Source organism: Psammomys obesus, unplaced genomic scaffold, assembly GCF_907164565.1.
Source record: "Psammomys obesus unplaced genomic scaffold, mPsaObe1.curated_primary_1811, whole genome shotgun sequence".
Classification (NCBI taxonomy): Eukaryota; Metazoa; Chordata; class Mammalia; order Rodentia; family Muridae; genus Psammomys; species Psammomys obesus.
Genome location: NW_026592890.1, coordinates 30,587,335 through 30,608,567, shown reverse-complemented (window position 1 = coordinate 30,608,567; position 21,233 = coordinate 30,587,335). Strand labels below are relative to the sequence as shown.

General features: G+C 39.1%; 1 protein-coding gene across 2 annotated transcripts in view; it reads right to left on the bottom strand.

Moving 5' to 3' along the window:
* Nucleotides 1-3,700: 3,700 nt before the first annotated feature.
* Dse (dermatan sulfate epimerase) overlaps nt 3,701-21,233 on the bottom strand; it is a 51,246-nt gene continuing 33,713 nt past the window's right edge. The window contains exons 3-6 of one of the 2 annotated variants that reach the window (XM_055616208.1): nt 13,668-13,921; nt 11,906-12,145; nt 8,251-8,458; nt 3,701-6,382 (exon numbers count right to left, since the gene is read on the bottom strand). In XM_055616208.1, the coding sequence (XP_055472183.1) occupies nt 4,627-6,382; nt 8,251-8,458; nt 11,906-12,145; nt 13,668-13,921 (2,458 nt within the window). In that variant the 3' untranslated portion in view covers nt 3,701-4,626. Of the gene's footprint in view, nt 6,383-8,250; nt 8,459-11,905; nt 12,146-13,667; nt 13,922-21,233 lie in introns of those variants that run through there. The other variant, XM_055616209.1, reaches the window with a different exon arrangement.

The window sequence follows — 21,233 nt, the reverse complement described above, 5'->3', positions numbered from 1 at the left end:
GTGTGTGTGTGTGTGTGTGTGTGTGTGTGTGTGTGTGTGTGTGTGTGTATGGCACACTTTTGGTAAAGAACATCTTGGAGTCCTTGTTCTCCTTCCATCATTATGCAGGTTGCAGGTACAGAACTCAGCCTCCAGTCTTGCACTAAGCCATCTTGCTGGCCCTGAATTTTAAAGTTACAAGTACCTTGTTCATTCACTTGAATTTTCTCAAAACTTGGGAGAAATCTCACATTCCTTTTTGTGTGTTTTACAAAAAAAAAAAAAAAAAAAAAAAAAGGCATTTCTCAACTCAAACCCCTGCACATATTCAAGGCCTATCTGGGTTACAGAATGAGTTCAAAGCCAGCCAGAATAACTTAGTGAGATTCTGCATCAAAATCATAAAAGCTCTGGGGATCTATCTCAGAAGTGCAACACGTATCTAGCATGCACAAGACCCTAGGCTCAAGCCCTACTATTAATTTTTTTTTCTTAGAAAGCCAGCAATTCATAATGTAAAATTTTCTTTAAAAAGTCTTATTGTATGGCATGCAAAATAATCTGTTAAAACATTCTCTCTCGTAATCTTGGAATGCGGTAGGACTTAAACTTTTGTGAAAGAATTAATCGTCTAGGCAATACAGTTTAATCATTAAAGCAGTTCTAGAATAAATTCTATCAGCTGTGGCGTGTGGTATGGACGTGATATGTACTCATGCATAAGAGTCTAGAGACCACCAGGTCATTGGACCTGCTAACTCTTTTGGCTAGATGAGGGCTGTCTGGCAAACCCCAGGGATTCACCCATCCCTACATCCACTGTGCCTAAGTTACAGATGCACAGGCCACTAAGCCTAGCTCTTAAGAGAGCTCAGGATTCAAACTCAGGTTATTATGTGCACAACAAACCCTTTACCACCATGCCTTCTCTAGCCCCTCCCCCCCCCCTTTCTTTAAAGACAGATCTTTTTACATAGCCCTGGCTGCTCTGGAACTCACTATAGAAACCAGGCTGGCCTCAAACTCACAGAGATCTGCTTGCCTCTGCCTTCCAAGTAATAGGATAAAAGGTGCTCACCACCACACCCGGTGACTTTAACAACTATATCCAAAGAATGTTTTTGCAGCATCACTACGGATGCTTAAAAGCTCCTTGGCCATAAACACAGAATATGTTGCTTTCACCACACACCCTAACTATGTGCTAATAATGCTTATATTTCCTTAGAGGCTGGGACCCGAAGTCCTGTTCAGTCCTGAGCTCATTGGTTAGCCACAAACTTGAAACATCCCTTGAGCTGTACTGAGACAGAGTCCATATCAACTGCTCAGTTTCAGGGAGATCTAGCACAGCTTGGTTTAATTAAAGATACAAAAGAATTCTTTAGTTTGACTCAAGCATACCCTATCCCTGATTTCAAACTTTTCTCATTACTGAGTGAGTTGTCCCAGAAGCAAAAAGACACGCATGGTATATACTCACTCATATAAATATACAATATAGAATAAACCCACTAAAATCTGTACATCTAAACAAACTAAGCAAAAGAGAGGACCCTAACTAAAATGTTCAATCCCCATCCTGAAAGGCAAAGAGGATGGACATCAGAAGAAAAAGAAAATAGGAAACAACCTCGGAACCTGCTACAAACGGCCTCTGAAAGCCAGAAGAAAACAGGAAACAACCTTGAAACCTGCCACAGAGGGCCTCTGAAAGCTTCTGCAGTATAGACTGTCAAAACAGATGCTGAGCCTGATGGCCAACTGATGGGCAGAGTGAATGGAATTCTATGTAAGAAGTGGGAAATAGTAAGAGCTGGAGGGGACGGGAACTCCACAAGGAGAGCAACAGAACAAGATAATTTGAACACAGGGAACTTCCCAGAGACCCATACTCCAACCAAGGACTATTCGTGGAGATGACCTGGAACCCCTGCACAGGTGTAGCCCATGGCAGTTCAGTGTCCAAGTGGGTTACATAGTAATGGGAAGAGGGACTGCCTCTGACATAATCTGATTGGCCTGCTCATTGATCACTTCCCCCTGAGGGGGGAGCAGCCTTATCAGGCCACAGTAGAGGACAATGCAGCCACTTTTGATGAGAACTGATAGACTAAGATCAGAAAGGAGAGGAGAAGCTCCCCTATCAGTGGACTTGGGGAGTGGCATGCATGCAGAAAGGGGAGGGAGGGTGGGATCGGGAGGGGAGGAGGGAGGGGCTTATGGGGGGATAAAAAATGAATAAAGTGTAATTAATAAAAAAAATTTAAAAAAATAAAAAATAAAAAAAAGGATCTGATTTGTTTTAGCATGATCTTTTACTTGGTCACTTAAAATCATCTAAGAAATTTCTTTTAAAACAAAGTATCAAAGAATGCCATCGTTTACTAGAAGTGGGAAAACCAATGGAACTGATTCATTCATTTTAAAGATGCAATATTAACAACTTTTTATAAGTTAGTTCAAATAGGAGATCATGTTCTGGTTAAACAGGATCATGCAATGGTGACTAATGCATTATCTAGTTTGAACCTAATTTATTATTAATCTAAAAGGAAAGCTAGGTTTGGCTCCTACTTGGACTTTCCATCTTCGTTATAAACTATGCCTGTGTCTTGGGGCTGAGGTGAGATTTTCTTGGTAACCTCAAAGAGTAATCTTCCCCACAACTCCTTCTAAAAAGCATTCCCCTTTGATCATTTTAGACAGTTCATCTTCTTGAATGAGAAAGAGTAGAAGAGAGGAATATTGAATGAGGTTAAGTAAACGGAGAATATGTCACATAAAGCAAGTTTAAATCCCAGTAAGAGAAACCATGAAGGACAAATGGAAGCATTATTCTTTGGAAAACATTAGTACTTAAGCAGTGTGTAATAACACTCTCCCTAGAGACATCCCATGAGAGACAGACTTCTTCAGAAGTCAGCTTCTAGAATAAGGGCAGCATAGCTCACAGTCAAATATAAGTTTTTCTTGTGAAAAATATCCAGATTAGAACCACAAAAGGCACTCACAGGACTTTCTTATGGTTCAAGAGTTTAATGCCTAATGCTATTTCTAAGAACATAAAAGATTTAGCTGGGCGTGGTGGTGTACGCCTATAATCCCAGCATTTGGGGAGGCAGAGGCAGATGGATCCTTGTGAGTTCAAGGCCAGCCTGGTCCACAAAGTGAATCCAGGATAGCAAGACTACACAGAGAAACCCTGTCTCAAAAATAAAATTAAATTAAATTTAAAAAAAGGTCTGGGAAGACACAGGGCTGTTATTACCATTAGCTCCATAAATCAGTAAGCATGTCCTTATTCTAAAATGTATGCTCAATACATTCTCTGTTTTCAAGGGAGAAATATATCAGACTCAAACAAACTCTATGTAAAGTGATTTATGCTTTTAGTGCAAGTGTAACCTTTTCTTCTGCTCAAGCAGAAACTGTGCACGGCATTTCCAGAATTTTGTGCTGCTGTTAGCTACTGAGGACTTGATTGCTCATAATGAGAGAAACTTTGTTTTACTTAGGCAACCAGATCTTGATTTCTGCTTAAGCAAGAAAAATATAAACAGCAAAATTATGTTTTTCAAAAATCAAGTAAGTTTTATGAATGCATATCCAAACGGAGACCTCTCTTTGGAGATTTTGGAAAATGTAAATGCACTCTGAATTTAGTGGAACACAAAAGAAGCATAACAGAAGAGGGCAAATAGTAATTATGACTGCTTTATTTAGCAAAATAAACTTGAAGAAAGTTTTCTAGTAAAAATTTAAGAATCACACCAAAACTTTAATCCCATGTTCTTTGGAATTGAGAGTCAAGATACAAAATAGTTTATTTTGATAACTTTAACCATTGGGTCTACAAACATTTTATATAAAGGGAAATATAATATGAAATTACCTGTTATTGCATTATTTATCAAAAATCCAATGAATGTGTATAAAAAGCCACAAATCACATGCCTGCATTGACCAACACCATCAGAGAAATATTCATTTGTATGATCTCCATTAAAATTTCTTTTAGATCCTTTCTGCTCTGCCAACATTTTATCATGTTATTTGAATAGTCCCAAGCCCTGTAATAATAGTTCTCATCATTTATATTTTAAAAGCCTGTATTTCTTGGAATTATGTGTGTCAGTCTGTCCCATAACACAGTATCTGGAAGCTTCAAAGAGCATTAAGTTAATGATAATAAAGTTGAATTCTATACTCTGGTTTCTCTTCAGATCACATAAATCATTTACCTTTTAATAAAGTCCAAGTCTGCATAAATCGTTTTTATGTTTATATTAAGAGAAATAGGTCTTAAAGAACAGACATTTTGTCTCTTCTAATAGGAACTGGTCAGTCAGCAAAGCCAAACACTCCCAGAAACACTAGAGGACAGCCAAGTCTGTTCTCAAAGCTTAGGTACATCCTTTCCAGTTCAGAGTTCTCCATACCCTGCTTTTTTTTTTTTTTTTTTTTTAAGTATGAAAACGTCTTTCCTTAAATTTTTCCAAATAAATCTGGGGGGAAAGTTATAACAAATGGGGGAAATTATATATATATATATATATATATATATATATATAATTTCCCCCATTTGTTCATGCAAATATATATATTTTATGATCTCATGATCATAAAATGCTCATGGCTTTGGTGTTAGCACTGGGATTGAGAACAGGAGGAATACAACCATAGTAAGACGCAGCTATCTATCAGGAGGACTGCATAAAGACATCTTTGGCCCTGGAGGCTCTGAGCCCTCTGGAAATAAGTCAGTTGCATTGCCAACATGACAAAGAAGATGGCAATGTTCAGAATCAAGAAGAGTCTGGTGTAGGAGGCCGACAGGGAAGGGGCTCTGTTGAGACTTGTCACCATCCGCGCCTGTCCAAAGCCACCTTTCATGGAACCCCCATTTTTATGTTTCTCGTATGTGAAATCAGCAAAATCCAAAAGGTCTTTCATTTCTTCATCTTCATCTATGGGCAGCTCTTTCTGTGCCAAAGTCTGAGCTTTCTGTCGAATTTTCTTCTCATTGACTTCAATCTGCGCAAAAATATCAGGGACGGCATCCACAAACTTATAATGCTTGCCTGCCCTTCGGCTTTTCTTCTTGCCTCGCTGCTGCCGCTGTTGCTGGGATATGGCAAAAATCTTGTCAATGGCCTCCTCCGTCTGCCTCTTATCTGAAAACCTAAGCAGGCGCTCAGCAGTCTTCCTAAAGCTAGCTGTGTTCTGGACTCGGGACAGGATCTGCTTCTCGAGCAGCTGGAACACGGGCTTAAAATGCTGCAGATTCTGTTCCACAATAGCAGCATAATCTTTCACTTCAGGGACAGCTGCGCTCTGGATGGCTGAACTCCGGTCAAACCGAATTTTCTGATGATCTGCAATGACCTGTGCGAAGTCAGACTGCCCTGCGTTCTCACCTGTCCACAGGTAAGTTGCATAGGCATGCTTGCTGGTAGTTACAAAAACATCCAGCCGCTGAGGGTCTCCATGGATGCTGAAGCTCTGGACATCCACAGATGGCCCAATGAAGAGGTAAGCTGCCCTGGTGATGGGACTTCGCAGATGCATGGTGACATTCACATAATTTGTCCCATTGTAGGGATAGCCCCGAGGATATGTCACTGAGGCAAAGGTTGCTTTTTCACTATAACCAGTATCATCCATCCAGTACATTTTATAGAGACCATCTCGCTGCCGGATGAAAGCTCCATGAACCCCATCTACTACTGTCTCCTCAAAAGGGACATCCACATTGTGGAAGAAGCTTGCTGCTGTCTCCAGGGGGCTGTCCTCTCCCAGGTGTATCTGGTCCACAAGGAGGAGAAGCTGTGGGTGTAGGAGGATGAGATTCCGTTGAATGTTCTTCAGCTTGAGCAGGGGGTTATATGCTCCTACGCCTTCTCCCCGGATGAAAACAACCCCGTCTTTCTCCTCTGCTGCAAGCACTCTCCCCTGACAGCTGGCTGCCAGGTCATGCTTGTATTTTGACCATTTTGATGAACAGTCTTCCGTGACCTGACCCTCCCAGGGAGAAAAGCAACTCTTAGACACAGCTGGAGAAAACATCAGAACGTTGTTAAAGAAGGTATACTTGGGCCCATAGAGGGCCTCAGTAATGAATGGCATGCCATTGGGGGCGAACGTGAAAGAGTTTTGATCTGGATGCTCATGTCCTGCATTAAAATTTCTCCACCCTTTGATCCAGTCTTTATATTTGTTTCTGTGGACAATGTCATATATTGCACGCCCCCCAAGCTTTCCTGACTTGAAGGAAAGGAAAGATCTATTAATTTCTGCAGGTAGGGCACTTCCGTAAGTTACAACACCCCAGTCTTCAAAATAATGCAATGTTGGGGTGCCAAAGTCCGGAGGCGGTACAGATTTCAAGCTGGGGTCATACCTGAAAGGGTTAAGGTTTAAAAAAATTAAACAGTTTTCTGATGGAAGTAAAAAGAACTCCCTAGAACTATTAATGGGACTGCAAAATGGAACCTACAGTTGCCACCCAGAGCAGAGCATGTCACAAAACACCCACAGATCAGCATATACAAGGTGATGTACTGGGAACATCAAGCGGACATACTGTGTAACCCATGATCCCGGGCTGGAGATGGAAACAATTTCTACCACTTTCTCCTACTAGGATATTTTTCACTTGGCAATTTCAGAGTTGCCACCCAAATTGCTGGGGGTCTTAGATTTAAGCATTTCGTCACAACTTTGGTCAATAGGGTCCTACTCTAGAGAAGCCCCTAACAACCAGCTGGACCTGCACCAAAGAGTTGCTCTACAGGCACTGACGCTCACTTTGGACTCTATTTCTCTGCCAGACATTTTTCCTCGGAAACTGTTAAACGTGGTAGAACATCACAGAGGAGATACAGTATACTGTGAATAGCACACCAAAAAATATAAATGGGTCAAATTACCATAAACTAATACTGGCCCAAACTGCTGAGCCCAGAACCAAAGGCTTTTCTTTGTTTTAATTTGTGATAAGAAATAGCTTATTTTTATTTATGCTCCATGTTCATTTATGGAATATGATAGTTAACACAAAATGCTACCTTAGTGATTTTTGGTGAGCTAGGACACCTTGAAAAGGCCACGTAATCTGCTGCTTAAGGAGAGGAAGTGGGCTCATTACTAGCTCATATGTACTTTTGCCTAGTGAGTCAGTCACTAGTCACTAGTCACTAGTGAGTCAGTCTTATTGGTACTTGGTTTTCTCCATTTCTAGAGTCGCTGTGTCAGAACATCAAAAATCTTCTCTGTACAGTTATTTGCTCAATTAAGATAACATAATAAATACACAGAAAGCTGAATGACCATGTTCTCAGTGCTTGGCAGCCTTGGATATTCTTAGAAAGGCAGATTTTAAACGTTAGATGCAGCATTAACCTAGCTTTTACAGCTATCTCCCTAGAATTTCTTGGTTGCTTGTTCATAGGTAAGTGAAAAATGCAATCACATAATTATTGTATACCCCTAAAAGGAACAAAGAAGTACTTGCATATAACACCTTTACAATGCTGGTTAAATGATAGGCAGTTGCTCCATTAATATTTTTCTCTTTGTTTAAACATGGGGTGGGGGAGTAAAGTCAAAAAAATTCTACAGAAGCCAATCTGGGGGTTGAATATGAATTTCAATAGCTTTGAAAACCTCAATGATTAACTGTGATTTTGGTTTTAACTTCTTTGATGCCAACATACTTGGCAATACCTTAAAAAAAAATGAAACCCAGGCTTCCTTCTAGGCTTAAAAGATTACAATAAAAAGAATTACATGGTCTTTTTATTATCAAAGGGAACCTGTCAAATGCTGTGAATACTTTGAGCAACTGTGAAACTTGGGAACAGCTAAGTTATTACAGGATTATAATGCTCCGTTTACCAAGCCAAAACAAAATAGTTTACTACTTTTTGGGGGGTGTGATCATCAGATTAATTTAGCTAAAATTGTGACTTTTCTCCTTCTATGATTTAAGAAATGAATGAAATAAAATCTAAGCAAATCAGGTTGGTCCATCTATGAAATAGTCCACGCTTAGGACATCTTTACTACAAGAAAACCAAGAATGCAAATGGTGATCAGATCATCAATAAGAAGAACTATTTCAACTAGAGGTTAAAAGAGTTGAATTGAAGGTGTATCTGCTTAGGTAGTGTGGAGAAGGGGTTTTTATTGTTTGTTTTATAGAAAAATATAGTGCATAATGTGAACCTGGGTGCCATTTCACTGCAAAGCTAACTCAACATATCATACCAGAGAAATTCTGTGTGTAGAGTGCACCAGCGCTGCCCTTTCGATGGTGTACCTGGACCCTCCACCACACGGTTCTTTCTGATTTGGTCAGCCAGCCAGTTTCCACTGCCATTACGCATGACAAATTTATCCAGGAACACTAATTGACTCTCTGGACCATAAAACCAGTTGTAATTTGAGTCTGCGATGGCCACAGTTCTTTGAAACCCTGTGGAAAGAAGTTTCAAAAGATTGAATTTAAAGCCATATATTCCTATAACGGTCCAAACAATGATCATTAATCCTGTTTTAAAGTTATAGTCAATAGTTCATCTTAAATAAAAGTAAACAAAACTGTGATGTTTGTGGCCTGTGCCATACCAATTTACCGCATTTGTCCTGAAAGTCTTCTACTGTGTACAAGCTTGGATTTGTTGCTGGTAACAGATGAGGCACACCTGTTGGTATGTACACAATGGCCCCCTTCCTCATTCACCCATGTCCATGCAATGAATGATGAGGCTTCCATCTAAGACAGACACTATCTTCTGCAGATGCAGTCCTAAAGCTGGAATGTATACCAGGCTTTTTGCAGCTTAACTTACATCCTAGGCTAAGACAGGAATGTAGGGTTCCCCAATTTGGCTTCCAAGAAAGTAAAACTCGTTTTACATATAAGGGTGAAGACAAAAACTGAATTCTCAGGAAAACTTCTGTTAATATAACTCTGCTGGAATTAAAGGAGGAAAAAGAAATGCAAGAATCATGGAGCAGGTATCATTACTGGAGTTAGGGAAGAAAATGAAAAGCAAATTCAGATGTCAGAGCAGAAAGGAAGAAAACCCTATGCCAAGCAAGAATAATCATTACTATAATATCAACTATAGCACAGGAAGAGAGGAGGAGCAAGGTGGAAAGGCAAAGGAACAGAGGGAAAGAATAGATTGAAAGAATAAAATAAAAACAGAAACATTATTAAAATGCTACTATAAATGTACTTATAGCTAGTAATTTGATTTCTAACAGCTTAATAAGCAATACTCTATAATTATATTATAAAATATGGCATGTCAAAACCCATACTACAAGTTCCTTAAAATCAGAGGACATATGCCTCATTAATTCTCAGATTACCCATTACAGTGCCTGGCTTAGAGATGTTCCATAAGTTTGTTGCATTAATAAACACAATAGCTAAGTCCCCTTTCCCAAATGGATTCCTACTGTCTTTTCCAGCTTAGGAAATGAACACACACACACACACACACACACACACACACACAGCAGCCCCAAGCCCTGACAGGGCTGTTAGATCTAAGCTCAAATTACAAACACGGAAACCTCCTCAAGGTCCCTTACCCCAGACAGTCTTTGCTTATGAAGAACTATAAATCACATTTCTTTTCTAAGTCTAAAAATAAGCAATAGAGTTTTCAGGTAAGTCTGAAGTGACTCTTGAAATGGTTGTTTGCGGTGCGATTTCATTTTTTTTTCATCTTTGTGTGTGTGCATATGCATGTGCATCTGAGCGTGAATGTAGGTGTGCGCATGGCACGGTATTTGCATGCAGGTCAGAGAACAATCTCCCTGACACCTTGTTTCAGACGGGATGTCTTACTGTTCACCACTGTGTATACCAGGCTAGCCCACAACCTTCCACAAGTATTATCTTGTCTCTACCTCCCATTTCCCCACATGAGTGTTGAAGTAACAAATGCTACTGCTAGAACCAGCTTTACATACGTTCTGGGAATCCAATTCAAACTCGGATCTCATACGTGCATGACAAGTATTGTATCCCCTGGTCGCTGCATTAGCTTATGGATAATTAACTAATAAGGGAAAGTCTGTATAATCTATATGCACACACACAGAGTAGAGAGATTTAAGTGCTGGATTCTTTGTTGTAATCTAGAATCACTGTCTTAGTTTTATTGGCTGTTGCTGAACAAAAGGAACCTAACAAAGAAAGGGCTTATTTGGATCACAATGTCTGGTTACAGCTTATTGCTGTGGAGAAGTCAAGGCAGCAGGAACTCAAAGCAGCTAGTCACATCGAATTCAGTCAGACGCAGAGCAGGGAATTGATGGACGAATACTAGTGCTTAGCTAGCTTTCTCCCCTCATGAAGTTCAGAAGCCCCTTCCTAGGGAATGGTGCCACCCACAGCGGGCAGACAATCAAAACAAACTCCCACAGACATGGCCACACACCATCCTAATCTAGATAATCCTTCACTGAGACTCCCTTGGCATTGTATCAAGCTGACAAAACTGTTACGGTTTACGTAGGAAATGTCCACCACAGGCTCATAAGTTTGAACACTCAGTCCCCAGCTGGTTTCAGTGTTTGGAACAGTTATGGAACCTTCAGGAGGTGCAGTCTTGCTGGAAGAAGTATGACACTGGGAACAGGCTTTGAAGCTTTATAGTCTGGTCCAGTTTCCTGCTCCCTCTCCCTGGCTCTTTACGTGGACACCATGTGATCAGCCAGCCTTCCTCTCCTGCTGCCCTATCTTCCCATCACACTGCCATGTCTTTTCTGCTATGATGGAGTTGATTCCTCTGTAACTATTATAAGCCAACCAAAATACCTTCTTCTATTGTAAGTTGCTTTTCTATCAGGATATTTTATCAAAGCAACAGAAAAGAAATTAGGACATTAACTATCTGAATCTCCAAAAGTTATATTTCCCAAAGTGGAGGAAAAATCCACCCTGATGAAAATTTACCTCCTACATTTTCTGATCTTAGTCCTTCTTTAGAAATAGGTAGAATTATAAAGATGTCTTAGAAATGAGTAATTACTAAATCATATAAATACATATATTTTTAAAAAGATACACAATGATATAGCAGTACGTCACTAAAGGGTTTTTTTTTGGGGGGGGTTATTGTTTTGTTTGTTGAGACAGGGTTTCTCTGTTTAGCTTTGGACTTGATTTGTAGACCAGGCTGGTCTCAAACTCACAGAGATCCACATGCCTCTGCCTCCCAGTGCTGGGATTAAAGGCACCTGCCACCACATCCAGCTCCACTAAAATTTTATAGCACTTTGTTTTGTTTTATTCTCTATCCTCTGTGCCACTTATTTTAATACAATATTTAATCAGATATGTACATCTTATTTCACTGTGGTTTTATTACCTTCTCCTTTATTGGATGTTAGGGATTTATTAAAACCAGTGTCTTATTTTGTTTAAGTAGAATTCTACCACACCTCAACTCAAAAAAACACTCAAAGAAAACACTGAGCTACACATACAAAATGTATATATACCATTCATTTCAAATCTGTATAGTTTAAATGAAAAAGCTTAAAACCAAAATCTGCAATAGCCTAAGTATGGATCTCATAAAAAAGAAATGAAATGCAATCATTAATATTTGTAACTTGTTTAGGTTCATGAAAATGAGTTTATGGCTACCAATTTTAAATATATAATGACAGTACTGTGGAATGTTGGAAATTATATCTGATCTATTATGTTCCAAATAAAATACCGAATCTGCAAATCTTGGATAGCTCCCCCAAAATTTAATGTCTCAAGTCTCAAGTTTTTCTTGCATGAAAAGGAAACTTTCATCTCAGTAGACAAGCCCCCCCCCCCGAGCTCAATTTTTTTTGTCTACTCTAGCTCACAATCACAGTATAATGTTCTCTCTCTTCACTATACCTGGCAAGATGGTCCTATACATAAAGGCAAAGTGTTGCTTAAGCCATGGATGGCCAAAGTGGTTGATGTCAAAGTGCCTCTGAACGAGAAACAGGTACTGGAAAAGTGATCTGGTGGTGTAGCTGCCGTATGCAACTCCTTCATAGAGGGAGCCATCTGTCACCTCTCGCAGCAAGACCAGCGACTTCTCCATGATGGTCAGAACTTGCTTGGTCCACAAGTAGGCCTCCTGAAGGTATCCTGAAGGATGAAAATAATGACTAAGGGCTGAAGCAGAACGTGAATAGAAATATGGCCAAGCGAAACTCTACAAGTAATTTCAAGCAGTGTATACTATTCCAAATTACAGGCTCTTATTTGTCAAGATGATAAATAAGCCTTTTCTGTCTTGTCCATGATGTAGGTTGAGAAGGTTTTTAATATTTACTATTAAATTATTAAATATTAACTTATATTTCTCTTAAATATTAAATGATTGCTATAAAATATTAAATATTATTAGCAAATAGGCCATTTACTAATTAAATAAAAATACACCCTTCAGTGAAGATCAAGTAATTTCCTAATTTTTAATAAACTAAAGTGACTCACACATTGCATCACAAAGTTGCATGGAACTTTGTATAAGCTTTGTAAATTTGTATAAGCTTTCCTTAAAACTTCTTGAATTTTTTTTTTGAGGAAGTTCATCATTTTTGTCAAACTTGCAACATTTATAATAACCTTCAGAAATACTATAAATGCTGAAGACACTTTTCTCAATTTGTCCTACCACAGAAGACAACTCTTATTCGTTGGTGCTTTCAGATTCCACAGAATGACCAGGTAGAAATCTCTTAGTGGGATGGATCAGCTGGGAAATCTGAGGCAGTCAAGGATGAGCTGTGTGACTGTGTTCAGGTACTCCTGATCACATTGTTTAAGTCTTCCACAGAAGAGGAGGCTTACAAAGTTTCAGGATGGAGAAATGTGAGCTTTCTAGAATCTCACACTTAGCTTTCTAGAATCTCACACTTGGGTAACAGTAACTCCTACCACTAGCCTACATCCCCAGACATATAAAATGTTTACAGGCAATATAAATAAGGCTTCAGCTAGATCAGATTCTCAAGCTCCAATGATATATTTGGTAGTTTAATAATGTACTATGATCTTAGAGCTACTTTCTTTAAAGTTTCAGATAAAGATTTCCATGGAGGTCATAACTGAATTAGTTACTAGAACAACACAGGCAATCATTTGGCGTATTAATGAAAAGTAACTGTGCAAACCTCAAAAATGGCTTCCAACTCTGACCCAAATGATCCAGGCTTGGTGTCCTGAGGGGCTCTCTGTGTGTGCATGTGTGTGTGTTAAAGGTGGGAAGGCAGTTGAATTTGTTTGCACGTGTGTGCAAGGAATATACATTTCAATTTTAAAACCTTCTAAGCTTTTAAAACTTCCATTTATTGTAGGTTGACAGTCTTCCATTGTCAGAATTCTCCAGAAGAATGAATGTTTATCATGAGTGTTATCATCGGTATTGCAGGGGTATGGTCTGGGGCAGTTATGGGCCAGCACTAGGGCACCTGCAGGCTAATAAAACTAGTGGAAATTTCACATCCTTAATTACTTACAATATGCCCTTAATGTGACCTTAATTAGGATCCAAGCATAAACATCTACCTAAGAATAATCAGAAAAACACTTGGGCTTCCACCATGGCAGCTCTGGCTAACCCTGACGTGGGCAAAAGCTCTGGCTGTAAGGATCACACACATACCTTGGTTCATCAGAACGAGGCTTCCAGTAAGTAAGGCCATGCAGTTGGTGGGCTGGTGGTTGTGCAAGTACTGGAACCCCCATCCTCTCCGGTATGAAGTCTCATACATGTAGCCTGAGGCATTGGCGATCACTTCAAGGAATGTCTCCTGCTGTGTCTTGCTCAGGTAGTTGTATAAGAAGTCATAGGCAGTGGCGAAACCCACCAAAGAGTGGGCAAGGGGGACTTCATCCCAAGGAGCATCTTTCACTAACCTGTAGAAGAAAAATAATCCAGAACTGAGCATGGGCCTCACCACTCTTCACAAAGCACACAAATGAAGATAAACACCAAGAGGTCTAAGGACACATATGGACCTTAGGCTCCAGCACAAACCTAGTCTCATGTGAGGATTAGAGTTAACATTGCTCTCTCTCCCAGGCTTCTGGTCACACCAAGACTTTTTAATTTAAGATTTTTCTTTTTTCCTTTTTGTTCTTTCGGATTTTTTGAAACAGGCTTTCCCTGTGTAGCACTGGCTGTCCTGGAACTCACCCTGTATACTAGGCTGGCCTTGAACTGACAGTCCTGTGTTTTCTCAAGAGTGCTAGGATTAAAGGTGTAGACCACCACTGCCTGGCTAGATATTCCATTCTTGATGAGAGGTAGAAGAAAGCAGGCAGCTCAGTGCTCGCACCTCTTTCTACATACTCTTTTCATGGTTGCCTTGTGAGAACAGCTGAACAAGCTATTGGCTAGCATTTCCCTCAGCATGACCAGCATGAAGGTATGGGGGTCTACAACATCACAATCTGGACATAACTCAAGGTTCTGTCCATGAAGGGAAGAGTGGCTAAAACACTGGTATCACTGACTTGGAGATAAGAAGTGATCTTGGTGAGGTAGGCCTTACCTGGTCACCCAGTCAGAATTTCAATGCTCCTCCAAAATGAAGTTCTATTCCTCTTGCTTTTCTAATATGTGTGTGTGTGTGTGTGTGTGTTTGTGTGTGTGTGTGTGTGTGTGTTTGTGTGTGTGTGTGTGTGTGTGTCCCATAGTAGAATTATTTAGGTCTTACAGGAGCAGAGATCTTTTTCTCTGTTACATTCACAATTGGATCCCCAACCACAGAAGTGTACAGAATAATGTGTGACACACAGATAACTCTCAATAAATAGTTTTAGAAAGAAAGGAAAAATGAAGAAACTGATGTAAAAACCCAGGCCATACTGCTTACAATTTTATGGTCTTTATGAAAGCAGGAATTTGGCCAGATCTCTTTGCATTTATAATTATCTCATCATCCCAGTTAGCTGTCTGTACTACAACCTGCTACTAAAAAGACAAACATTGATGATACTCTTTACACATTTGGTCATACTGAAAAATGACGCCTTGCTGGGAGGTAGGTGTGCGCACCTTTGATCCTAGGACCAGCAAGGTTGAGGCAGGTGGACTTGGTGAGTTCAAGAACAGCCTGGACTGCAGAGTAAGTTTCAAGACAGTCAGGCTACATAGAGAAACTGTGTTTTGAAAACCAAAACCAACCAAACAAATGACTTTCTGTGGCAATTCAGCTTACCAGCTTTGCACTGCTTGAAAACAGATTCTGTGCTTCTAGAAACAAAACTCAAGGCTATGAACAAATTCTCACTGGCTATAGCAACTGGTGAGGCTGACAGGCTGTGTTATTTGTTGCCCTGCTCTGAGTCATTGTACCATGTAATAATGTTTCTATAAATAGCAGTGTATACACCTAGCCATAATGTTGCTTATGTCATTAGCTTGCTATCACCTGTCAAGCCCTTACATACCTTCGTAAATAATGATTTCATTGTTACAATTAGAACACAGGATACAATTGCTGATCTTTGTAAAATATTGCAATGCTAATTTCTTTTAAATTAAATGCTAATTTCTTTTAAACTGCACACTCGGTTTGCTCCTTTCAAGGAATTTCCAACTTACCAACAGATAAAAGAGTTTATGGCACCTTTTGGTTCATCGCAACATCATTTTGAAAGCTGGTCTAGAATAGCTGTATGTCTAGAATTTTGTCTAAATCAGTGGTTCTCAACCTGTTGGTCAAGATCTCACACAGGGATCGCACATCAGATAACCTAGATATCGGATATTTACATTATGATCACAACAGTAGCAAAATCACAGTTATGAAGTTGCAACAAAATAATTTCATGGTTGGGGGTCACAGCATTAAGAATGTTGAGACCCACTGCTCTAAGTTCTTCCCTTATACAGTCTTATCCAACCTCAGCTACAAAAAACAATAATAAAACTTGTGCTTTTATGGCCATGGGAAGCTAAAGAAGTCTTCTCTTAGCCCATGGATGAAGCAGGAAAAAATTTTACTCAATGTGATCTGGGCAGTGATTAATGAATTTACTCAAAAATATAATTTAGCGGGGAATCATTAAAAAATAAGCAGTTACACATTTTATTTCACCTTAGACTATATTTATATGTATACATATCCATCAATCTTCTGAGATGAATATGGGTGTTCGGGGGGAGTTTGAGTGCCCCTTCCTGCAAAGCACACAGAGGCCACATCACAATTTCCAGCTTTGCTCTCTTGATACTCTAGTGAGAAATTAAAGGTTTTGTCAAGGAGTACAGACTCCTTTAAGATTTCAGTTTTCTCTTGTCATTTACAACTCTCACCCACCCTAAGTAACAATAGCAACGTTTTTAGAATAAGCTTTTCCAGTTGGTTTTAGAAACATTAACTCTTTCTTTCTGAACTCATATTTCAGATATTGGCAAATGTATAATATTATCAAAATGTCATTAAAAGTATTGGTGACACTTCAGTAGCCAGGTACAAAAAGGTGCTGGCTCAGAGCCCAGAACACTCTCCTGATGAAATCAGGAAGAATACAGCAGATTCATTTTTATATTGCATAGCTAAACAAGTCAAACACCAACAAACACTCAATAACAACAGTATGATACTGCACTCATGGACAAAAAAGCCCTTCTACAGCCAATATTCAGCAACAAGCTTGGGTATAAAAGAAAATTAAACATTGATTAGCATGGTCAGTGGATTTCACATTGCCTCTAATTTTTATGGAACTAGAGTAATTTTTGTGTAGAAATGAAGGAGAATATACAGAAATATCTGAGCAGATGACTGAAATATTTATCAAATACAAATTTATAAAGCCATTGTTTTCTTCCTGCATATCAGCTTAGAAAGTAGATAGCCCAGGTACTGGTGGTGCACGCCTTTAATCCTAGCACTCAGGAGGCAAAGGCAGGTGGATTTCTGAATTCTAGACCAGCCTAGTCTACAGAGCGAGTTTCAGGGTAGCCAGAGAAATACAGAAAAAACCTGTCATGAAAAAAAGAAAGAAAGCCTATGCGTAACATTTGTAAGAATGTGAAACTAGATCCCTTTCTCACAAGTTACTTACTGTTTTTAAAATTTTTCCTAAAAACCTTTACTAATATGACTGGAGCTCAGTCCAAGCACATGGGAGCCCTTGGTTCAAGAAAAAGAAAGAAAGAAAACAGCAGATGCATCTTTCTAAAATTTAACAACCTAACAAAACCAAATTTTTATTACAGCGATTTTATATGCTTTCCAAATTACCTGTTAGGTACAGAAGACAGTAGCAGACAATCTACGAAGTTTACATTGCTTCAAATTTGACAAATTACTTAATTAAATAACCAATAAAAAGAAGTCTAATGATAATGTTGGTGTGCCTGTTTTCTAGTTCTGGTTTTAAAATAACAACACTATTCTAGTTTTAATTTTTTCATATGGTTTTCATAGACATAGATAGTAGATAGAATATAATTATCTAGAAAATACCAATATTTAGTATCAGAGCTTTACAGAACATTATTGCTGAGATTTTCCTGGTGTGGTCTTAGCTTGGGCTGTTGTAACAAACTGGCTTAAACAGAAATGTTAACATCTCACAGTTCTGCAAGGCAAAGTCTGAGGTCAGTGACTCAGCAGTGAGCTGTTACTGAGAGCTCTCTCCCTGCCGCATGGATATCGGGCCCTGTTTCTGTGTATTCTCACATGGCTTTTTCTGAGCTTCTGAATATATGCACTAGGTCAGGAGAGAACACTCAAGTGACTCTTCTCATAAGAGCACTAATTCCATTATGCAGGGCCCCATAGCCATAACTTCATCTATATATCTAACTACCTCAGAAAAAAGCCACATCTTCAAAATTGTCCAAATTAGGGACTAATACTCAGCATGAAATTTGAGGCAGGGGCCAGAGCTTGAATTCACAGAGCCCCTCTTGCTTCTGCCTCCCAAGTGCTGGGATTAAAAGTGTGCACTATCCCATTCCAAGCCAGGCCCTACTATTAATACCTTACTGTTACTCCAGGAAAGTTTCTATCTCTACAGAGCTGTGAGATAAATCAGTGAAGGTTGTAGTTTTTATGTCAGTTAATACAAAACCAATAGAAAGTTTTGTTCTTACATATGAGTAGACAGTCAACGACTTTGAAATATCCCCATAGGAGAAAAGAAACCCAAATGATAAGTATATTTTCAGAGATATTCAATTATATAAATAGAACAAAACAAACAAAAAATGGGTCCTTAAAAGAAAATTGGCAGAGTAAGCTCAAAAGAAAGGTTAGAAGTTGAAGAAAAAAACTGACAGAATAAAAGGAAAGAAGAAATCCAAATACATCAAGAAATCTTCCTAGAACTAAAGGGCCTGAGATTCCATATTAAAAACATTCACCACCAACCAAATGCAGTATGAGCACAGACCCATCCCCAAGCAAAGACATCATCCTATGAGGCCCAATGCTGGCTGTGGAGAAAGATACCAGGTGCAACAGAATGAAATTCTGGGTTTCATCAAAGCATCAGCAATAAGAATGACAGCAGACATCTCAACAGCCACACTGGAAGCGAAAATACAATGAGACAAAGCCCCTAAACCTCAGATGTAATGTCCATATTATCATTCTGTATAATTAAAAAATGAGAGCAAAAAATACACATACAGAGACACATGTACACACACTGAGATACATGCACACACACACACACACACACACACACACACACACAAACTTCCAACATCTCAAATTCTCTTCTGCACAAACCCTTTCTATGAAACTCCTGGAGTAACTGTCTATCCAAATTAGGATGTTTATAAAAAACAAACAAAAACAGGGTCATAAAACAAGGAAGACAACATGAGAGAAAACAAACAAGGTGAGAACAACTGAACAGAGCCAGTACTGAAGGGATCCAAAGGCTGAAGCAGCTCCTTCAGGGTCGGCCATTAAGAACACACCTTAAGAATGTCTTGCTTTGGAGCTGGAGTTAAAGATGGCTCAGTGGGTAAAATGCAAGCATGAGAATGTGAGGTAGGGTCCCCAGCTCCCTATGTAAAAAGTCTAGCATACACACTTACATCCTCAATGCTGGTTGGGCAGAGAGAGGTAGATCCCTGGAGCTCACTGGCCAGCTGGTCTAACTGAAATGGCTACCTCTAAGTTCAATGAGAGAGCCTTCCTCAAAAAAAAAAAAAAAAAAAAAAAAAAAAAAAAAAAAAAGGTAGAAAATGTTAAATGATGAAGGAAAATTCCTGAGATTAACCTCAGGTCTCTCCATATGTACCTGCACATACATGCATATGTCACACATACAAAGCAAGGATGTCTCGCTTAAAAGACCTGCAAGACGATTTATATAACTGGCTGGATGTCTGGCTTATAATTCATTGTTAAGTGTATAATAGAAAATTAAGGAATACATTTTTTTTTTAAAAGCTGTTATCAACCTCAGAACACAAAGTTGCATAAAATTGGAAAATATTACATAGAACGGTTCAGTTGCCAAGAGCTTTTGCTTTATTAAATATGCAAATATAATATTAAACACTTTAAACTGTAATATACCTACAAAATATGAGAGATACTGCAATTAAAAAGGTATCAGAATTGTTTTTACAGTGACATACCTGGATAAGAAAATATGAGAAAAGATGTGTTTCTTGTCTTAGGATTTTTCTGTAACCACCCGACAGAGAGAATAGCAAGAGATGGTTTCTCCCTCAGAAACCATCATCCTACAAAGGAAGCAATCAACACACACATTTTGTGTTCACGCTCCGGGCCTCCCAGACTGTGAGAGAATAGAATTCTGTTGTTTTAAGCAATTTATCTACTCTGAAGTACTTAGTTACAGCAGTACTTAGTACAGCAGTACTTAATACAGCAATAATAAATACATCAATTAAAGAATCTGGCCTTGCAGCTCTCTAGAACCTGTTTCATTTTTTTCTTCCTGTGGCTGCCTAACATTTGGTTATTTCGCTATTTAACATATGATCCACTAACATGGAAAAACAAAAGAAAACCACAGGACAACCAGCCTTGGGCAATAAAACTTGATTTTGATTACAACAAAAATTGTAATCAAATTGATAAATCTTTTTATTCTTAGGGCAAAAATACCCTATTGTTTATATTTCTGTTGATAAAATACCCAACAAAAAGCAACTTAGAGAAGATTATTTGAGGACACAATTCCCAGCTACAATCCATCACTGTGGGGAAGTCAGGGCAGTTAGCCACATCATATCCACAGTCCAGAGCAGAAAGCAATAAATGCACACATACTTCCTTGTACTTAGCTCTTTTTCCACACTTACTCAGTCCAGGACCCAAACCTAGGAATGGCAACACCCATAAGCCATGGGCTTTCTCAGCTCAGTTAAAGCAATCAAGATAATTCTAAAGATAAACCCACAGGTCAATCCAATCTGGACAATCACTTATTGAGGCTCCTTTTCTGAGTGGTTCTAGATGGTGTCACCTTGAACTCACATTCTCTCTTCCTCTCTGACCATGTGACATGCCAGCAAACTAGGCTGTCACACCATATTTAGCCAGACTTTAAAATCTTGTCTACATCAACCACCAACCAAGGTAAAATGCTTTATAAACATCACATAGTTTTTTAAAGATGTGACCAATATAAGGCTCTGGATTCAGTCTCCATCAATGAAAAAACAAACAAATACAAAACAAAACAAAAAATGCTTTAGAAGGGGTTGGAGTTAATATATGATCTTAGGCATATTTATGCTTCTCTCTCCCTTTCTCCGGATTTTTTTTTTTTTTTTTGAGACAGGGTTTCTCTGTGTAGTCTTGGCTGCCATGGACTCCATTTGTAGACCAGGCTGGCCTCCAACTCACAGCGATCCACTGCCTCTGCCTCCTGAGCACTGGGATTAAAGGCGAGCACCACCACACCAGGCTGAGTTTTTTCTTGAAGTAGATTCATTGCTTGGGAAATCCTGAATGAACTAACAAATGCTTACTCCACTGCTCCAAGCTCATATCGGTACCTGTAGCTCATCAAGAATCATTTCCTTTTCCACCTGGTAGATTCCCCCCAACTCCACGCTCCCTCTAAGTGGAGACACTTCTTTTGCTTTCTACTCCAGAAAGGGATCTGAGGGTGTCCACGTGGCTGCAGTGCCCGACTTCTCTTCTCATTCTTCCAGCTGTTACTCACTAATGACTTGCTGCAGTAAAACCACTTTAATTAAATCTGACCTTTGAAC